Source organism: Kogia breviceps, chromosome 3 (genome assembly GCF_026419965.1).
Source record: "Kogia breviceps isolate mKogBre1 chromosome 3, mKogBre1 haplotype 1, whole genome shotgun sequence".
In the NCBI taxonomy this organism is placed as follows: Eukaryota; Metazoa; Chordata; class Mammalia; order Artiodactyla; family Physeteridae; genus Kogia; species Kogia breviceps.
In genome coordinates, this window is record NC_081312.1 from 183,434,600 (window position 1) to 183,455,098 (window position 20,499).

General features: G+C 44.8%; 1 protein-coding gene across 1 annotated transcript in view; it reads right to left on the bottom strand.

Moving 5' to 3' along the window:
• CUBN (cubilin) overlaps positions 1-20,499 on the bottom strand; it is a 269,145-nt gene that overhangs the window by 168,433 nt on the left and 80,213 nt on the right. The window contains exon 28 of the mRNA XM_059059248.2: positions 10,498-10,648. Within this exon, the coding sequence (XP_058915231.1) occupies positions 10,498-10,648 (151 nt within the window). The remainder of the gene's footprint in view (positions 1-10,497; positions 10,649-20,499) is intronic.

Below are 20,499 nucleotides of genomic sequence, written 5' to 3' on the forward strand. Positions count from 1 at the left end.
GAAATCAATCAGTCATTCTCTCTCTCCTATACATTTTTGTAATTACTGAAGATTTCTGTACAAAATGTATAAAAACATCTTCCAAGGAAATGAAACGAGACCAAGGCAGCTGGACTAATTTCCCCTAAAATAAGTAGTCATGCGTAAGACTACCAAGAGCTACTTCATGAAATCCCCCAAACAGGCAAAGACAGAGGAAACATGTTCTCTTTATGTGATTTCCAAGTTCAACACTCATACTAAGTATTCATTCAAATCCGGCTTTGTTTCTACTTATTTTATTTGTATTTTTGGCCACGCTGCACAGCTCGCGGAATCTCCGCTCCCCGACCAGGGACCGAACCCGGGCCCTTGGCGGTAAAAGGGCCGAGTTCTAACCACTGGACTGCCAGGGAGGTCCCGCTTTCCGTTTAATTATTTTGGTACATGCACAGCGCGTCTGCAGGGAGAGGAGCTCACCGCCTCCCCACGGGGCTGCGTGTCACTCGCCTCCGCCGCCCCCATTCCTTCCCTCCCCTCCCCCAACCCCCAGCCTTTCTTCCACAGCAAGTTGCCCCTGATGGAGCAACGGACAAGTGTGGCCAGTGCCATGCCAGCGGTCGTGGCGTCCTCCGGCCCTCCAAGCTCTGTCCGAGCCTGAGCCGCGAGATGATGTTCTGCGATGACAACAGGAAAGGTGCTGGTCCCTCACAGGACACACGCCTCGGGTGTCCAGTCAGCCCACGTCCCCTCTGACTGGGGTCCTGCATTAACCAAAGCCTCAAGCGCTCCACCCTCCTCCAACCAAAATCTGTTACGGGGTAGCTATCCTGCGCTTTCATAGCCCTTCTCTTGTCAGCTCTTTTGCATAACTAAGCCACGGTAACAGATTAGATGGTCTCTGTGGTCTATCCCAGCTCAAAGTGTATGATTACAGCAACCATATGTGGCCACTCCGGAGAAGGAACGCTTTACGAATGAGGAATAAAGCAGATACTGTGCTGAGGGACGGACAAGCAAGCTCAGCTAGTTTGAACTATTAGCCGTTGGCTCAGCGCTGCCCCTCGCCCCCATCACTGCTATGGAACAAGGAGCTGTGCAGTTCAGTGGGGGGACCCTGGGACTGGAACATCACCTACCTGGGAAAGACAGCACACGTTCCTTCAAAAACAGCCATTATCCTCAGTGGGAACTGAGCTGCAAAATTACCTGCTATAAGCGCTGACCTTCTCTGCGTTGCAATATCATCCCATCTTTTTTGCAGTGAAAAACTGTGGGGGGAAAATCATTTGCTTTGTAGGCAGAGTGCAGCTGTGTGAACACCTGGGGGTTCGACAGCACACACTTGGTTGTGTGTCCTCATTCCCTCTTTGAGTTTGGGGAAGTTACTTGACTTCTCTAAGACTCCTCCCTCGGTTTTCTTTTCCATAATATGTGGACGATGATGCTGATTGCAGAGGATAATCAGGAGAAGACAAGAGATCGTAGTTTTTAAATGTTAGCCCAAGGCCCAGCACGTGGTAGAAAGATGACACCAACTTTTCAAAAATTATAATATCAACATTCTAAATAATTACTTGGTCCAGTAATAATAAATGAGGTGTCAATTAAGTCAGGGCACCAAGCATTTAAATCATATTTTCTTTCGCTCTTAACATGGTAACGTGGTTTTATTTTTATCACCATTAACATCTTAAAATAAATTTAAAATGACCTTTAGGTAGTATTGATAAATCTGTATTATTTAGCCTGTGAGTAGTCTGAAAGTATAACTTGAAGGAGAAAAAATATCAGGGATAAGGTATATCAATGTCATTACTTATACAGAGAATACAGAATTCGATTAAATCTTCTAGAATGTAATTACTATCTTACACCAGAGATTCATTCTTGGTTTTGTGAGTCAAGGCCACGGAAGGCTGGCTTCAGTTTCTCTGAATATCCAGCGGCTCTTACAAAAAAACAAGTCCTTGGATACATAACGTCGGAGATAAGTACGGCATTATTTAAGTAAATGCTCAAAAAGAGAAATCTCTGGGGACAAAAATTATGTTCCACACTGAACATCGTGTTTATTCTGTGTTGGTTTAGTCATTTGGGGCTAAATTTGAAACTATGGAAAAAAATGCATGGTTTCTTTTTTCACGTTGTACAGAAAAGTGTGGAATCCCCTGGAAAGTATGGGCAGTATCTATCAGGGGTGTTGTTGCTAAGGAACCAGAACACAAACAGAAGATTCAAGAAAGCCCTTTTTTTGGGGCCCAAATCTCAAGGACTATTACAAATTGTGCAATATATGATTTGGGAAGGTCATGGTTGTTTGAGGGTTACTTTTTTCTTTTTATAACTGTTTGAAAGAGTAGCAATGGAAACAGAGCTCAACCTCTGCAAACAGTAGTGATGTGGAATTGGGATGCCAGACTCCTAAAAGGTTGCCCCTGGATACGAGACTCAGAGCCAACATTACATGAAGGTCAGCTCTGTGTGTGTGTATTTTCTTTTGTCGTCAAGGAGGCAAAAAATGTCAGGATTTAGCTTTTCCGCTCATAGTGAAATGTCTGCATAGGTTTAATGCTGCCTCTGGTTACTAGGACCTCGCTGGAAAAATTGTGAAACCAAGGCAAAAAGAACTGCAGGATTTTCTTAGTAAGTGATCATCCCACTTTTACAAATTTATAGACAGATGTTTTTTACATTACCATCATCCATTCAGAGCTTCTTTCCAAAAAAGATGTTAAGTGAGAACTTGCCATAAATAAAAATCAGACACAGTATCATAATACAGCAATCTGTGCTTTGGTTCTCCACTAAGACTGTACTCGCTTTCAGTCTCCAGGCTTAAACATTTTCTAAGAGTAACACAAAGATGAAAGTCCAAAATATCAAATAGGCTGAAGTGGCCAGAATAAGTAGGACAGGATAGAGCATGTATAAATGCAAAAGAAAGCCTAGTTAGCAGTCAGGGAAATAACTTTTAAATTAAACAGAACTAATGTTTCTTAAAAGCTTCTCTTTTACTTAAATTTTGACCCAAACTGAACAAGATTTCTTTATCTCATATCACACCACATAATAAAACAATCACAGGAGTCTATGTTTTTCCCCATCTGTCTTTACCAAGAGCTTGCTTACAGATTTACTGAACAAAGGGCACATTCTTGATGGCAGCTGAAGTTACCTTAGAGGCAGAGAGGAAGAGGTGTACCACTTCCTTCTCCGTGACATTCTATCACTGCCCAGCAGGAAGTGACACTAGGAGAGAGAAGGGTCTCTGCCTGAGATGAGGAGCAGACCGCGTGCCTCACACCCTGGCCTCAGGAGCCCCCGCTGCAGAGTCTCCGCTGACCACAATTCAAAACTCACTTTCCGGAGGGCATCGTACCTCCAGATTCCCGTGACTGTTTGCACGGTACAGGAGCAGGACTCGGGACAGACAACGGGAAATAAAATCCAAGTGCTTGCGATGGCTCTCATCCATCGGTCTTTGACAACCTGTCCTGCCTCACCTTCTCCCCTCCTTTTAGCTCAGTATTTCTCAATCGTTTGTTCATTATGGGCCTTCTAAGGAGGCTTTTTGGATATTTTTTCCCCATTGCTCAAATAATGGAATATCACAGATATAATATATATATCTGCTTTATGCTCTACGTATCTGTGCTTTATACATGAAGCATAAAATATTTTCACCCTCCCAAGAAGCAATTTTCGCCCCCTTGGTGTGGGTGCTGGGAGCGCGTGCTTTAGCCAAAATACTTGCCGGTTGAAAACCTTTGCCATATTCAACCCAAGCCTTCCTGCTTCTACTTAGAAATGCCTTCCTCTCCCAGATATTTGACTGATTCTTGTTTATTCTTTAAAACTCGGCTCAAGTATCGAAGCGGCCTGGAGGGCCTCTCCAAGTCCCTGCGGCCAGCCTAGGTCTCCTCCCTGCCCCACTCCCCCCCCCCCACCCCGGCATCACGGATCATGGATTCTGCACTTGCTTTGTCTGTCTCTCCTACTACGGACCAACCCCCTGAAGTCAAGGATGCTGTCTCCTTCTTCTCTGTTATGGGCTGAATTGTGTCTCCCCGCAAATTAACACACTGAAGCCCTAACCTCCAGTACCTCAGAATGTGACTGCGTTTGGACACTGGGATACTACGGCAGTGATGAAGCCAGAATAAGGCTCCTAGAATGGACCCTAGTCCAATGTGACTGGCCTCCTTCTATGAACAGCCAACGTGGGCACACAGAGCCATCAGTAGGTTCACGCAGACAAAGCCACGTCAGGACACAGTGAGAGGAGGCCGCAGTCTGCCAGCCAAACAGAGAGGCCTCAGGAGAAACCAAAGCTGCTGACACCCGACCTTGGACTTCCAGCCCCCAGAGCCGTGAGAAATAAACCTCTGATGTTTAAGCTACTCAATCTGGTCATCTGTTATGGCCGCCTGAGAAAACAAATACACTCTCTACATTTTATAAACGCCCAGCCCAGAACCTGGTCATGAAGAAGCCTATTCTGGTTGGTTGGTTGAATGAATGACTGAATGAAAACATGTCCTCAATACATGTCACAGAGGCGCCAAGTAAAATCACTAACACAAGATGCAGAACCACACACTGTTCTTTGGGCTGCAAAAGATAAAACCTTTGTCCTCAAAGGGTGAACCTCCCAGAAACCCCAGCACGCGTCCTCTAAATCACAAAAGGAATTAAAAAACGACAAATTAGTAAAGGAATTCCCCCTGAAAGACCAACAACAACAAAGACTACTGAAATGCCCACGTGAGGGAAAGAACTGAGGGAAGGTTTAGGAGAAATGTTGCTGACCTCAAGGAGGCTCTTCGCCAGGCCTCTCAAAAATGCATTTTTTAGAAGCGCTTTGATACAGTGTTGCGTGTCCACAGGTGGTCAAGGAAGCGCTGGCTCGTGTTCAAACCAAGCCAGCCACGCAGGATCAGGACACAGTTTTCATAAACCCCCCGAGCTGATCTCTGAAAAACCCTCCAGGCTTGAGAAATCTCGTTAATGGCTGAAAAGATGATAAAATGGAACCAGCCCCCATTCAAGGTGCTGACGTCATCGATCTCCCCAAGAAAAGGCCACGCTCTCCTTTGTGAAAAGCCTAGGGTGACATCACCTCCTGATCCAGGCACTTCGCCCTTCCGCTGCCGTTCCCGGTTCAGGGGTTCTCTCCCTTTGCAAATGTCACTCTTTCACTCACAAAGCTCCTTGACCTTGCTTTTTTGCCGGATTCCACTGCCAAGTGAAAGAGGGCCCCTGGGAGTCGTGATGAGAAGAGGCGGGGGTTTGCGCAGCTGGCCCGGAGGCCCTATTCACGCCGCTTGCAGACAGTTCTGTATTCCCTTCAGCAACCCAGATGCAGGTCCCCGAGGCCAGGCCAAATTCAGCCCCCAGACAATGCCGTCAGCGCTGAATACTGCACACCGTTTAGCCAGACAGGGCAACTGTGGCCGTTTCTTTCTTTGCAGGGTGGGATTCCCTTTGATGCTTTGCATAAAGGCGATGCAGCGTGGTTAATCTCACACCCGCAACACCACTTTAAAGACGTGCCCACAAAGAAAGCCCGACTGTAGATCCATTTTCTCAAAGCAAATAGAAGATTCGTGTGGGCGACAAAGAGGCACATTTTGTGAGCGGGTTTTTTTTTTTTTAATTGGCCTCATGAATGAAACACATGGGCCGTCTTCTTCGGCAGCAACGGTCAGGAAATGACGCCACTGCAGATTCTGAACTTGCAGTGAAGAGGTTTTGGGATTTCTCACTGCAGAGTTTGGAAGAGGCTGGGAGGGGAAAGAGGGCCTGAAAGGAGATTTGATTCGAGTGAAGAGAGGCTCAGAGTTTAAAGGCACTTGCTCTGGCCGGTGAGGAGGAGCAGCTTCCCGGCCAGAGTCAGCCTCGGTGTCCCCGCCCAGCACCGGAGCCTGATTCTGAGATGCGGATCTGAAGAGGCTGCGCTCAACGTTTCTGAATTACCTACACAGACACACGTGCACGTGCACACGGGCACGTTCAAGAATATTTCTCTCTAATTTAAAATTGAGACTGACTTTTAAGTGTACTTTGGACCTTGTGTCTGTTTAATATTTATTTATGAATAGGATTATGAATAATATTCATACTATTATTATGAATATTATTTACTGAATATTTTGTATTCAAATCCCTCAACATGCCACGTTGCTTCAGTGCTTCCAGATGCTACTCAAAACTCATTTCTCTGTAAGTCAAAGACAAATATTGCATAATATTGCTTATACGTGGACTCTATAAAACAACAAATTAGTGAATATAACAAAAAAAGAACAGATTCACAGATAGAGAGAACTAACTACCGGTTACCAGTGGGGAGGGGGGGAGGGGCGGTAGGGGGGTGGCAGGTGGGGGGACAAACTGTTGGGTGTAGGACAGGCTCAGGGATGCGTTGTACAACACGGGGAAGACAGCCAGTATTTTGTAATAACTGTACATGGAAAGTAACCTTTAAAATTGATAAAAATAAATTTTTTAATGACAAGAAAAGAAAAAGAACTGAAAACCAACGTTTTATTTCAAGTAAAAATGGTTTTTTTTGTATATGCACGTGTGATACTTTAAGGTCATAAATGCTTCAAAGCGCGATGCCCAGATAATCTCGCAAATAAAGATGCATAAAAAGAAGGAAAACTCCTATGTCTCTGAAATCTGAAGGGTTTACGGGAAGGAGAGGGTATGAGCCCGTCCCTGCCCGAGCCCCTAACAGTGAGGGACCCAAAGGCCACTGCTTCGCCCTGCGGCGCCTCCTGCTGGACCTGTGACACCGGACTCCAGCCGCCCTGGACGTGCGGATCTCCCCACGCACACCCCGCGCCCTCCCGCCACAGGGTTTCTTCCACCAGGAACCCTTTTCCTTCTCCTGTTTGCCTCCTGAGCTCCTGCTTATTCTCAGATTTTAGTTCAAAAGTTGCACCCTCCTGCAGGACCGCCCTGGCCTCCTGTGCAGGCTGAATCCTTCTTGTACGCTCCTGCGGCATCATCACACGGCTAATTTCATGTCTATTTCCGTGCCTCTCGGCTAGACGGCTCCTTCTCCGAGTCGCCTGTCCACTCTAGGAGTGTAGGATCCAGGCCTGGAGCTGGAGTCACACACTAACAGTCCCTTAGTGTCTCTAGAAGGAACACCAGGTGGACTAGAAATCGGATTTATGTCTCCAGGTACCGACAGCGGCTGCGAAGTGAGGGACCCTCTTCCATTGGGGGCCTCCGCCCTGCCCCTTCTCTTTTCTGCTGGCCCCTCTTCTCGGCTGTCTCGAGTTAAAGACGTAGTTCAGAGGCTGAGTATAAACTCCGCGTTGCGTAGCTATAGTATATGACAGTTAATTTTGCACAGATCTAGACCACTAACAGTCTCCTTCCAGAAGGTCTTTCCCAAGCATAATTTACATCTAGTGGCACAGAGTTAAAAAAAAAAAAAAATTATTCAGTTCTGGTCCTATTTGGTAAAATTCTGTTGCACCACTCTGGTTCCAAGCTTAGCAAGTTTTCAGCTATTGGGAGCAAGTTTTGAAATAGTAAACAGGATACGAGAACAGACAGAGGATGTCTTTGACTCTCCCAAATGAAGACAGATTCCAAATGGGACTGGAAGAAAATAGTTTTCCCCAACCAGAACTCAAAGCCGTGCCTAGTGTGTTTGGCTGGAGAAACCCAGTCGTCCAGGGTAGCCAATAATGACCATGAGGTCCTTAGCGTGGCCTTGGGCTAGTATGGCTACAACAGCCTGGAGGGAAGAGGAAGCAGCACACCGAGGAGAAAGACATCACCAGCAAAATGAACCGCTTCTCCCCAAATGCTCCGTCCTAGCTGCGACGTGGCAGAATTACTTAGGGAGCTTTTCAAAGTTAGCAGTAGTCAAGGTCCCACCGCAGACCGATGGAATCCTACCTCCCGGGCGGGAACCCAGGCACCGGTACTTGTGAAAACTCCCGGGCAATTCCTGCGTGTATCTCGGGCTGAGGACCGTGACCGTAGGCCCCGAGCCTCGGTCTCCTGGTTGGAATTTCTTACTTTCCGCTCTCTGGCTCAGTGTCAGTAGGATAAGGGCTGGGGCCCCAGTGAGAAAGAACCTTACCGCTTCAGAGATTAGAGAAGAGAAAGCTCTCCGAGTGTGGTCTACAGAGACACGCCAATGGCATCACCTGGGAGCTTTTCAGAAATGCAGATCCACGGGCCTTACCTCAGCCCTCACATCAGGATCTGCATCCTAACAAGGTCCCCAGTGACGCATATCCATGTGGAGGCTTGAGAAACACCGTTCTGGAAAGTACCCCTTGCCCTTCGGAATCTGGGCCACGTCCCAAGATTTTCCTGTCTCTTCTAGGTCTTTCCACACTGTCTCTCGTTCCCTCAGAGTCAGGCTGTTTCTGAATCACACAGTACTAGAGATGGGCTGTATGACACAGATGAATCAACCCAGCTCCTTCATTTAATAGAGCAATAAATTGACATTCCAAGGTTAAATCTACCTATTTGATGAAAAGGACACTCCAGAACTTCCACAAGCTTAATGATCATAGCTCATGTACTTTGGGAATTTAGAACCTGTATTTCAAGTTATAAGTAGCTGTGGATTACCACTGAATATTTTCAAATACTGAGAAATCCTATACGTACATTTTAACAAAATATACCCAGGCTCCAGTTCATAACAGTAGAACGTCTCACATTCTCAAGTATATAATAGGGCTCCTCAGTTGTGTAAAGTGCTGCGATGCATAGGATACATACACTGGGACGTTAAAAGCCCTCAACACACATTCACGTATGCTCACGCTGGGCCCGCCCCTGATTACGACAGCAGGAGCACAGTGCAGGATGTCCGTGTGTGATTCCACGCACAACACGGCAACTCCACTCCTCTGTCAAGTCGACTGAATCATGGTAGCGGGCCCTAAGCTCTCGGCCTAGTGCTGCTTGTGCAATATTCAGGAGGACCGTATTTTTCAGGCCGAGATCCCTCTAGCAGAGCATGCTCGACTCTCCGCGCTGGGGACACTAGTTAAGACACCGGTCATCGGGCTTTTCCCTTCAGCGTTCGCCATTCCATAGCTCTGGGATGGGGCCTGAGAACCTGCATTTCTCACAAATTCTACTGCTGCTCTGGGGGACCAGGGTTTGAGAAGCACCCCGGGGTCTTCTCCCTTTCGACTGGCCCACATGAGGTCAGTCCAGAAGTCTCGGAACTTGTGCTTAAAACGAATTTTCATCTTCAGAGGAGCGAAGACCCCTACCTGTTTTCGGAATCACCAGTCCGTAGGCAGCCTTTTACCTGCCCCTGCCCGTCTGGCAGATATGACCCCTGTCCTTGGCTCAGTGCATCACTAGCTCAAGCTTTCTGCCCAGGTTCCCCTCACAGCCCAGTCCTCTCCCTCCGCCTTCTCTCGCTGACTGACTCTCACTCCTTCCCTTCTGTCCCCGTCACTCCTTCTCTGCTCAGTGTCAGGGTGAGTCTTACATCTCATCCTGTTCCGCTCCCCCGAGAGACTCCATCGCACCCTGTGACCTGCCTGCCACACCCAGGTACAGGCCTTCACCCCCAGAAACTTCCTGCTGGTCCCTCCTTTCTCGTAAGCAAGTTACGGCGGCACCTCCTGAAGCAGTTGCCCAAACCCTGTCCACTTGGACTTCACTTCCTGTCTTAACCCCAACAGGATTCAACTCTCCAAGAGGCACCAACGTCTGAGTAAACTTTCTAAGGCCTGGCACTAGATTACCACGCGGGTTCTGAGGCAGGAGATAGATGGGCCCCAGGCTGAGCAGCTGGCATCTGTCCCATGTGGACAGGTTCTCCATGATCAAGAGAATGGAAGGAGCAAGGAGGAGCTGAGTCCTGCTTGGAGAGAAGATAGAGAGACCATATATTCCCCATCCTTGAGGTCAAGGAGACCTCCCAAACTACACATGCACAGAAAGGTTCCTCAGGGCTCAGAGAAGGGAGGGGGCGCCAGACCATAATATGTTCTGTCAACTTCCCAGAGACCCTTGAGCCGGAATCCATCTTGGCTAAAAGGTGCACGTGCACACAGAGGAGGGCCCCGAGTCAGACCAAATACAGACTCAGAGCCAGACAAAGCAAGATGATTGGCCAGAGGAGACCCGGAAGAACTGCCCCACATAAGGGGTTCAAACTACCCCAGAGGCACAGCTCTCTCTCTCACCCTGAGCCCACTCGTGCTTTCTCCACACAAATCCCTCTCCTAATAAACACTTTACCTGCTTCGCTGTTTTCCACCTCTTTGTTAAAATTCTTTTTACAAAGCAGATGAGAGCCGGGGCAGCACTGCGGCCTGGGTTCAATCCCTGCTCGGGGAACTGAGATCCCGCTTCAAGCTGCCACAGCCATGGGCACCCCACAGCCCCCAAAGATCAGTTCCACTCTTCGTGGATGGTACTGTTTCCAAATATAGAATTGCAAAGGGAACGGTTCTTGGTCAAATAGCAACGACCCAGTACAACTGAGGTCCGCAGAGGGTTTACCTTGGATGAACCACTGCATCTGGAATCCTTTCTCACGGTGACCGACCCCATCGGTATAAAACAGCACTTGAAGCTTGGAGCCTGTGGTGCTCCCTGAAGGTGGGGTGTCTGCTCCACAATAGCGCCCCATCCGCCGTGGGCCATCATAGAGCTGCAATCAGAGAGAGACCACCCAGTGTGAGAACCCACAGGGCTTGTCAGATGGAGAAAGCAAAGTCCACTCATGCAGCAAAAGCTGTTCCTTGGTTCTACTGAGGTGGGTTGAGTACAGGAATTAAAAATAGATAATTATATACAGAGAGGTCCCTCCAAATTACTGGTTGGCCAAAATGAACTTTTTGGTCAACCCAATATAATCCAGGCACAGAAGAAGGAAATGCTGGGCCAGGTGAGATGGGTTCACATATGAATCACACATGAGAGATATTCAGTGAATAACAGTATTCTAACTGTAAGCTATACATTTTTAAAATAAATACTAACTATAAACAATTAGACATTTTGGAAAACTCTGAAAGGAACATACAAAAATTAATCCCACTGAAGGGAAACACAGTTAACACTTTGTTAATACCAGAAGCTTCTCTTACCAACATTTTTTTCATTTGTTTGTATATGTACATATACACATATGTGTGCAGGGGAATATGTGAATATGTGTGTGTATCAATTTGGGCTACACATTTAATAGTGTTCCCTGCTTTTCACTAAGCCTGTCACTAAATAGTCTATGTAAACATTTTTAATAGTGGCACAAAATACTACTAATATGCTGTATTTACATTATAATTCTACTGTTGTTCACTTAGGATATTTCCAATCTAGGGGCCAATAAATGTAAGTCTTTGTTTGATAGTTTAAATTTCTCTTAGGAAAGATTCCTATAAAGGGAATGAATTAAAAAGCATGATCTTTCATGGCTCTGGATATATATTATTAAACTTCTTACCAGAAAGTTTATACCAATTTATTCTCCCACCGGCAGTTTATGGAAATATTTTATGACTGCTATTATTTTTAAAACTGGGGCTAATAGTGAAAATTTGTTTTCTTTTTGTAATTGTCTTAATTTGTTACTTCGGGGTTGAAGTTTCTTTCACGTTTACTGGGCATTTCTTTTTCTTCTCTTGCAACTTTTCTGCTGAGGTCTTTGCCCATTTCCCCACTGAGGTACTTATACTTCCTGTTGGGTACCCTCTATCTGCCTAATTTCACCAGATACATATCTCCAAACTAAAAAAATAAACATCTCTGCCATATCTCTTCAATTGGGAAAAATAATGATAATCCAAAAAGATTGGCTTCCTCATGACTCAGGCCACTACATTTTCTTTTAATCCCCAAATGTCCACATTAAATGCTTTGTTCCACTTACCCTTGGGATGAGCTGCCCATTATAAACAAATGGAAAATGTCTGATCATGGACTTCCTTTATTATTCCCTTGGAGAGTACACACGTGTGAGTGTATGTGCTTGTGTGTGTGTGTAGGTAAATGTATCATCTGGATTCAATAAATTCCAAACTGACCAAATTATTTTTATTTACTGAAATGTTATGATAGAAAATACTGTTTGAAGCGTGTCGATCTGAGCATGGAAAACTTCTTAATCAGATTCTACAAAGCCCCTCCATGGAGCCTTCCCTAATCCCTGCAGCCGGTCATGAATTAGTTTTCCTTTGAAAGCCCTCAGCTTTTCATTTGTGCTTCTTTGTGGAAATGGTCACATTCTGGTGATAAGCATGTGTGTCTCTCTCCCCTACTGATTACAAGTTGCGTTAGAGCCCAGACTACCTCTTACATCCCCTCACAGCCGAGCACAGGGCTTTGTCCAGGGCAGGTTCCCAGTACAGCTTCAGAGGAGGAACATGGCCACATCTCCCCGACAGCTGCATTGATTTTAATGGCACTTAATCTGTATTGTTACTTCAACGCTGCACAGTTAGATACACGTTAGGGGCCTACAGTCCTAAACTTCAGCATGCTCTTTTTCAGGCAGCAAAAGGTCGGCATCCTTTGTGGCCACTCTGCAGAAGGGCCTTGCTCCAGGTCATAATAAAAATCGCGGATTTTTAAATTGGGGTCATCTCACTGAGTTCTCAAAACGGGCTGCTGATCAGCCATACATTTCTGTGCGATGTGGGGAAGGTCAGTTGAGATTTAAAAAGAGAAACTCTCAGAAGTCTGTTATATCACTCGCTCTTATATACTAAACTTAAGCATTTTATGCAAATGATAAAGACGAGGTTTAGTTTTCAGACCTGTCCCTTCAGCTTCCTTTTAATTTTTTAAAAACTGCTGCTTTGAATATGTGTATTTATTATCAAACTTCTAATCCTGTAGATGGTTGACAGAAGACATAAGGAGGGAGTGAAAATGAGAGAAAGAATAAAGCCACATAAAAAGAAGAGGAAACAAAAACAGCCCTCCCCCTCCCATCTCCAGACCCACCATCCACTGCAGGAGGTGGAAGTGGAGGAGGGGTCTGTATGGTAATCTGTTTATTCCCAAACTACTGCTTCACTGCAGGGTATTTACTTCAGCCACAGAGTTTCTGTTAAACCTAGGGGATGAATTCCAATTCAAAACTAATTAGTACAAGAATAAACATACTGTTCTCAAGCCAAAGCATAATAAGAAAACCTCTACTGTTTTCCACTCCAAAAGGCTCATTCCAAACTTTGGATTGTACTGCAGTGACCAAAACTTTAATTACTTCATCTTTATCCAACAAAACATGAGGTAAGATCTCTCTAGAACTATAATTGCCTTAAGCTTCGTGGATCTTCTGAGAAACTAGGTAGCAACATTTTGAGGAGCCATAGTTTCGATTCTGTGCAGGGTCCTAAAGAGTATGGTGCTTTTGCCTCCCAGCTCAGCAAGGTTAAGAAACGTGACATTTTCACATGACTTGGAGGGGATGTTTTTTTCTTCCTTCCGGATGGAATTACTTCATTGAAGGAGAGCCCCTGATCCCAGTGGTTCTTAAATAACACACTGTGAATGGAATGGGGGTTGGGGGCAAAGGGCGTGGGTCTGGGGGGAACAGTGGTGAATAACAAGTAGTTTCTTTTTGCCTTTGGGGGGAGGAGAAGGATACATTGAAATAAACATCAAATAGACCTTGCTGAAAATACTTAAATATAATGTCAAATAAATGAATGACTTAGTGTAGAAAAATACCTCTCTAGAAGAAAAAATCCCATACCCCTCATTTTATGTCTTTCTAACATTCACACTTAATTAAATCAGGGTTTTTTGTTTATACTCACACAGATGGCTAACATCACATCAACAAATTCATTCCCGGGGAAACTTACCACCCAAAGAGGAACAGTCATTTTTCAAAGTACACAAATACCGGTTACCATGGAAACCAGTGGGCGCCTGCTGTTCCTGATTCTGTTTTCAGAGCAGAATGTTAACCACAGGCCATCCCAGCTGTGACTCACTGGGACTCTACTGGCCAGCATGTGGCTCGGTCCTGCCAAGGGTACCATGCCCGGCTTTTAGAAAGCCCCAAGATTTACCCCATCTGAACAGTAGTTGAGGCCTTGAGTCCATAGGAAGGAGACTAGCAGAAATTAAGAAGTGAAAGACTGAGATTCTTACTTTGAATATGAAGATCGAATTTGTATAACTGTGTTTAGAGGTTTGGGTGTTTTTTAATACTTGAAATGCTGTTTACATTTTCAAGTTGCCATTTAATGTATCTTCAGAGGTGGATATGTGTATGTACAAAACCTGCTGTGTAGAATCTTTTCAGTTATCCTCTTCAGGAGAAGATTCGTTTAGGGTTTTTGTGTTTTAGATCTTCCACCCCCGCGCCACCCTGAAACATCTCAGTCACTCTTACACCACTCGAAGAGGAAGGAAATCTCTTGCAGAAGTCTCGCTTGCCAATTTCTATCTACTTCCTTTGCATGGGTTTGATAATTTGGTGCACACATAGTTGATGAGACCATTAGAGATTTCTGACTATGGCTGCAACATGAAATGATCCATGGATGCCTAAATAGTACAGACCCATGCATACAAAATGGAAGACAGAAAACCAAAGACATGTCACTGACAGAGTGAGATTTTTGTAAGATTTAGGTTTTTGCAGGTACTTTACAAATCACTGGCACTCAAGTCTGGAGAAACCCAGGGTCAGCTAATGTGTAAACTGTTCCCTCAGTAAGAATCAACTTTATGAACTGCAAGAACTCTCAGAACAGAAACGTGCTTTTCAAGGGCCTCTTTGTTGCTAAATGGTTTTATGATTTTGAAAATTTGTGATTCTAATGAATGAAATTATAACTAATTGTCTCCTATCTCAGTTTGGGATGTATAGATAGACTTCTTTTCTAAACCCACTTTAGAATCACAGTGAGTAACAACTAAAACTCAGCCCTTTCTATTTTAGCTCAGCATCGAATTCACACTTTTTCTAACTACTGTTTTTCCTATTTACTTGAAATTTTTCTGGAAGAAAAACATTTTTATAGTGGAGGTTTAATCGTAAGAAGAATTAAATATAGTCCATATAAAGAAATTAAATCAAGAGTTTCTTTGAGATGATATCATTAAAATATGAAGAAACTTCCAGAAAAAAAATTTTGGTCCAGTTCCTATTACAAATCTTTAAAAACCCCAAAAGAACTTTATCCTTTAGAGTTTAATATGTAATTGAAATAATTCATCTGCCGTGAGGGAGAATTCTAGGTATAGTAGAGAATCCCTGATAGTTTTAGAGAGCAAAAATTCTGGTCAATGTAAAGAAGATAGTTATATTTCTGAGAACTATACTCAGTGAGTTCACAGGGTGCCTTTTTTTTTTTTTTTTTTTTTTAAATTTTTTGCGCTACGCGGGCCTCTCACTGCCGTGGCCCCTCCCGTTGCGGAGCACAGGCTCCGGACGCGCAGGCTCAGCGGCCGTGGTTCACGGGCCCAGCCGCTCCGCGGCACGTGGGATCCTCCCGGACCGGGGCACGAACCCGCGTCCCCTGCATCGGCAGGCGGACTCTCAACCACTGCGCCACCAGGGAAGCCCCCACAGAGTGGCTTTTTGAAGTCAGTGTCACTAGTAGCAGATGATATTTCAACTGAGAGGCGGACAGTAATTGTCCTGCAGGAACACACTGGAGTATGTTCAATGTGGTCAGCGTCAGGCTCTAGATTCAAAGTCCAGTCTAGCTCTAGAATTTGCTTAGAATATAATCTTGCGAAAATCACTTAACCTCCATAAGCTAGGATTTCTTTGTAAACTTGGCATCTTAATGGTACTTATCTCATAGGGTTGCTGTCCTTAGCAAATGAGACAAACCAGGTAATAGGTTAAGGATGCGTCCTGGCATATGGAAAGTACCCCAAATGTTATTCTACCTCTTGGTCAGAGGCAAAGGGAACCAACGTTGTTTCTAAAGAAACCATACCAGAAATAGCTTTGAGAGAAAAAAATATGACGGGTAGGTAGAAAGAACTTGAACTGACTCACGTAAAATATTTCTCAGAAATCATCCCTGGCGGACCCGACGGGGAAGCAACAAATCAATGAATCACTCGTGAGGAGATGGATGGCCATCGGGGCAGCGTGTTGCTACGACGACGTGGTTTTGTGTGTGGGGTGCAGAGCCCAGTGCAGATCACACGGTGGGGCAGACCATGGAGTGTGTGTCGGAGTGGAGGGACCTGGTGGATCGTGGCAGGGCTGGTGGCGAAGAGCCCACTGGGAAATCTGTCAAGGCCGCCCTGGTGAGCGGACCAGGGAGAGGCCACCGGTAAGCAAAGTGGCTCTGCCTGTGTTCTGCCCTGTTGCGCCCTCCTCTCTCCTTTCCGTCCGGCCAGCCTGCAGCTCTGGCTGCTTGGCCCCTGGAACTCCAGAGGAGTGGGAACTGGTGAATTCTTGGAGCACCTCTTCCGATTTTCCCCACCCAAAAAACAACTGTACCAGGAGCTATGGGGACGCTTTATTAGAAGAGCTGTTGGGAACATTGTTGTCCAACGTGTACATCAAATCTCCTGGATAAACTTGGAACTTTCAGAGTTTATGTTAAAGTTGAAGGGCTTTGGAATGTTCCTGTAACAATAGAAGAAATTGCCAAGCAAGATTCCTCAAGTAGGGTAAAAGGCTCCCACTGTGGGTGAGAAGAGCCTGGGGGTGGGAGGGCGTAAAATAAGAATCCACTGGTGGGAGGTAAATTAGGCAAATGTTTAAAGGAAAGCACATCAGCAGAGCATGGTGGGCTCTAGAGGGCTCCCCGTGAGACACCGACCGGGGCACTCGGATACAGAGGCACACACCTCCCCTGGACCGGGGAAAGCCGCGCTGCCGTGTGCTGCAGGCTGCAGCAGGAAGCATGGGGTACCATCTAAAAGGAAACAATGACTCAGTGCTGGGCTTTGTAGGAGACCAAGAAACACCACTGAAAGACCACATTCTGAGTTACTTTGTGTCACTCTGAATTACAGGTCTGTCTCAAACACAGACCATGGAGTCTCCTCTCCATGGGGCGGCCAGCTGCTGTCCCCTCTCAATAGCGCATGGATATTTATTTTTGCTTTCTACGTATTACTTATTTTAGAAGCCACAAAGGCCGATTTGAGTTTGTTTGTTTGTTTAATCATTGTTTAACCATGGATGTATGCAAAGATGTTTTATCTCAGCATTGTTTGTAACAGTGGAAATGTGCAAAGATTCTGTGTGTTTTACAAGAAGAATGGGTGGCTGTATTGTGATGGTGGAACATTCGATGTTGCGAATGCTGTGGTGTAACGAGGAGATAAATAAATTACAAGGAGAAACATTCGCAAGCTACTGTTACATGTAAAAGAGTCATTATAGAACAGTATGTACAAAATGATCCCCTTCAAATATTAAAATAAAATAAATATATAGGCTGGAACTACAGGGAATAAGTACCACCAAATATCATCAGTAATGATGTAACTGAGGTTATTTTTATTTTATGTAGGTTCTTCTATGTCTTCTAAAAAGTCTGCAATGACTGTATTCCTGTGTAATCAGGTAAGTTTATTTTTAAAGCATTGACTCTGGGGACCTACTGACATAGCAATGTAGATGTGCGCTGGGAATGTTTTTCCAGGGTCAGAATTCCATACCCTTTTAGCTTCTCAGATACCCAGCTGGTCTACTAAAAATATTATATTGTCTGTCTCCATAATCTTTTTTATGTGTCTCAAGATTATCCATGAAAATTAGCCCATTAAAATGCTATTATATAAGGTAATCTCCTCCAGCATTAATTTAAAACCCCATTTTGTCCCCAATGCTTCCTTTTTTAATCATAACTAGGTTTTTATTATTAATTAGACTAATTCGTTATTAAAAAAGCATTCTTTCAGATGTTCAGGGACTAAAGAGCTCTCACAAACGTACGTTTTGATAGTCACTGATGGACAAGTAAGTGCCTAATTCCATCCCTAGTGGGAAGTGAAATGCTTTGAAAGCCAAGCATACTCTCCCTCGTATGTACATGAACATTTAATTCCAGGAACTGCAGCCTCCCCTCTGCCGACTCTACCGCTACTGTGAAGCACTCAACATTTTAAAAAAAATTATTCTGCCTCTTAAAAGCCTAATCCTCCGCTACAGATGGACTCAGAAACAGGGAGGGACCCATAGCACAGCATGAAATCCTAGAACCGGGAGCTGGAAGGACCGAAAGCCCTGCCATGCAGACTCTTCCCCAATTGAGGGAGGGCGGGAGAAGAAAGCCTGTTCAGCACATAAGTACCTGTAAGAACTGAAGGGCATCATGTCATTTTTGAAAAAATTCTGAAATGTTGCAGGTGGAAATTGTTCCCATTGTAAAAATAGTCAGTTAGTGTAATTAACTGAAATCCACAACAAGGACCACTAATTTTGGGACTTAGCCTCTTCTGCTTCATGCCCTGTGTCTGTTGGGTGATGGAAGAGACCCTGCAGGCACTGGACGCCTGTGGTCTGAGAAGCAGAGCTAGGTGAGGACCACCTGGCAAGGAAGTGCCGACAGAGCGATTTCCAGTTTCGAGCATCGCGTGGAATTGTCACTGGCTTGCGGGTCGCGTGGAGATTATCGGGAGGTCTGATGATTATTTAACCTGATCCTGTCCTTCATGTTTGAGAGGATACTGAGAGGGGAAACACACAGTTTCCTTTGAATCTGGGAGCAAAGGCTCTCCTTTGAAGGCTGCTGTATTTGCCTCAACTGCAGCAAATGAATGCAATCACATGGAAATTCTTCATTGTGAGGGACGGTGACACGTGGTCAGCATTTTCCTTTGAGGAAAGGGATGTTGATCACACTGAAATAAACATCTCTCCTTTTAATTTTCTGTTCTTAAAAATCTCACATTTTACTTGGGCATTTTACTTGGGAGTCTTAAAATTCTTCTAAAATGCTTCCTTTTGCACTTAATGACACTACAGAGTATTTGGCTTACTTAACCGATGGATACGCTTCATTCTAAACTCCTTTTGAATCATGACCCTGCTTCGTCCAGTGCTAGATTCATATCCGGTAGAGAGTCTTCAACTGAATTGTTTGGTACACTGTTTTCACTTTTTACGTGTGGTTTTGAACAGCGGTTGTCCTTAGAATTGAAATAGCTTATTTCGGGATTCTAAGCAAAGTGCCAGGAATTCTAGAAGCAAACTTCCTCTGACAGACAGTTCCAGGAAACATGACTCACCTGCCCAGGACGTATGCCACGGAAGTGCCAATGATAACAGAGTCAGTGCAGATCAGTCACTGCTAAGACATCAGATCTCCTCTGCTTCTCTGCATTTCTGCAGCCAGCAAACGGGATTTTAACTACTCCACTCTTTGATTCGGATACCCAGGCCCCTGTGGCTTTTGGAGGCAATCTGTGAGGCCAGGGAAAGGGAGCCCTGCTTTCAACAGGTGGGGCCAATCTACACTAATCAGGGTGGGAAGGCTGTTTTGGAAATCAAATAGCCCATGAAATCGTGTTTGTGTTTAAGAAAATGATAAATAATATCTATTAGCACTTACTCTGTGCTGAGTATCACTCTAAGCCCTTTCCATGTTATTACCTAATTAAAAATTCCTAGGGGCTTCCCTGGTGGTGCGGTGGTTAAGAATCCTCCTGCCAATGCAGGGGACACGGGTTCGAGCCCTGGTCCAGGGAGATCCCACACGCCGTGGAGGAACTAAGCCCGTGCGCCACAACTACTGAGCCTGCGCTCTAGAGCCCGCGAGCTAGAACTACTGAGCCCGTGCACCACAACTACTGAGCCTGCACTCTAGACCCCATGCTCCCCAACAAGAGAAGCCACAGCAATGAGAAGCCCGCGCACCGCAACGAAGAGTAGCCCCCGATCACCGCAACTAGAGAAAAGCCCGTGTGCAGCAACAGACCCAATGCAGCCAAAAATTAAAAAATATAAACAAATTTACTTTTAAAAATAATAAAATTCCTAGCAGCTCTATAATGCAGATAACATTTTTATCCCCATTTTAGAATTCTGGAAACAGGTATAGAGAGGTAGTTCAACAGTTTGAAAGGCATCAACAACTCAAGAAGAACTGTTCTTGTTTCCTTCATTGGTAATTATTTTTTTAAAAGAAGAATTCTTAAATTCAAAAGTACAGCAAAGTCCTTATTCTCTGTGATAACAGAGAGTAACAAAAATAATTTTTTAAGTAACAGTGATAACACCCAAAACTCCTGTTATTCAACGGAATCAACATTTTCTTCACTATATTTCTTAATAGAACTTGGAATAAAATAAGTGAACCAAAATGTTGGCTTTATCATTTACCCTTTGTGAGAATTGTCAAATGCATTAGTGAAGCAGGCTGTAGACAGAAAGCAAGAGGAAAATTAAGTGTCTTGAGAAATGAACCGTTATTTATAGCTCAGCCTAAAGACCTGAATGCTCTCTATTTAGGAATTCCTTTATACCTAACTAAGGTGCTGGGGCAAATAGTGACATGATGTAAGTGTTTACTACGTGCCGGTCTCTTTATATATAAAAACTCTTCTGCGCTGACT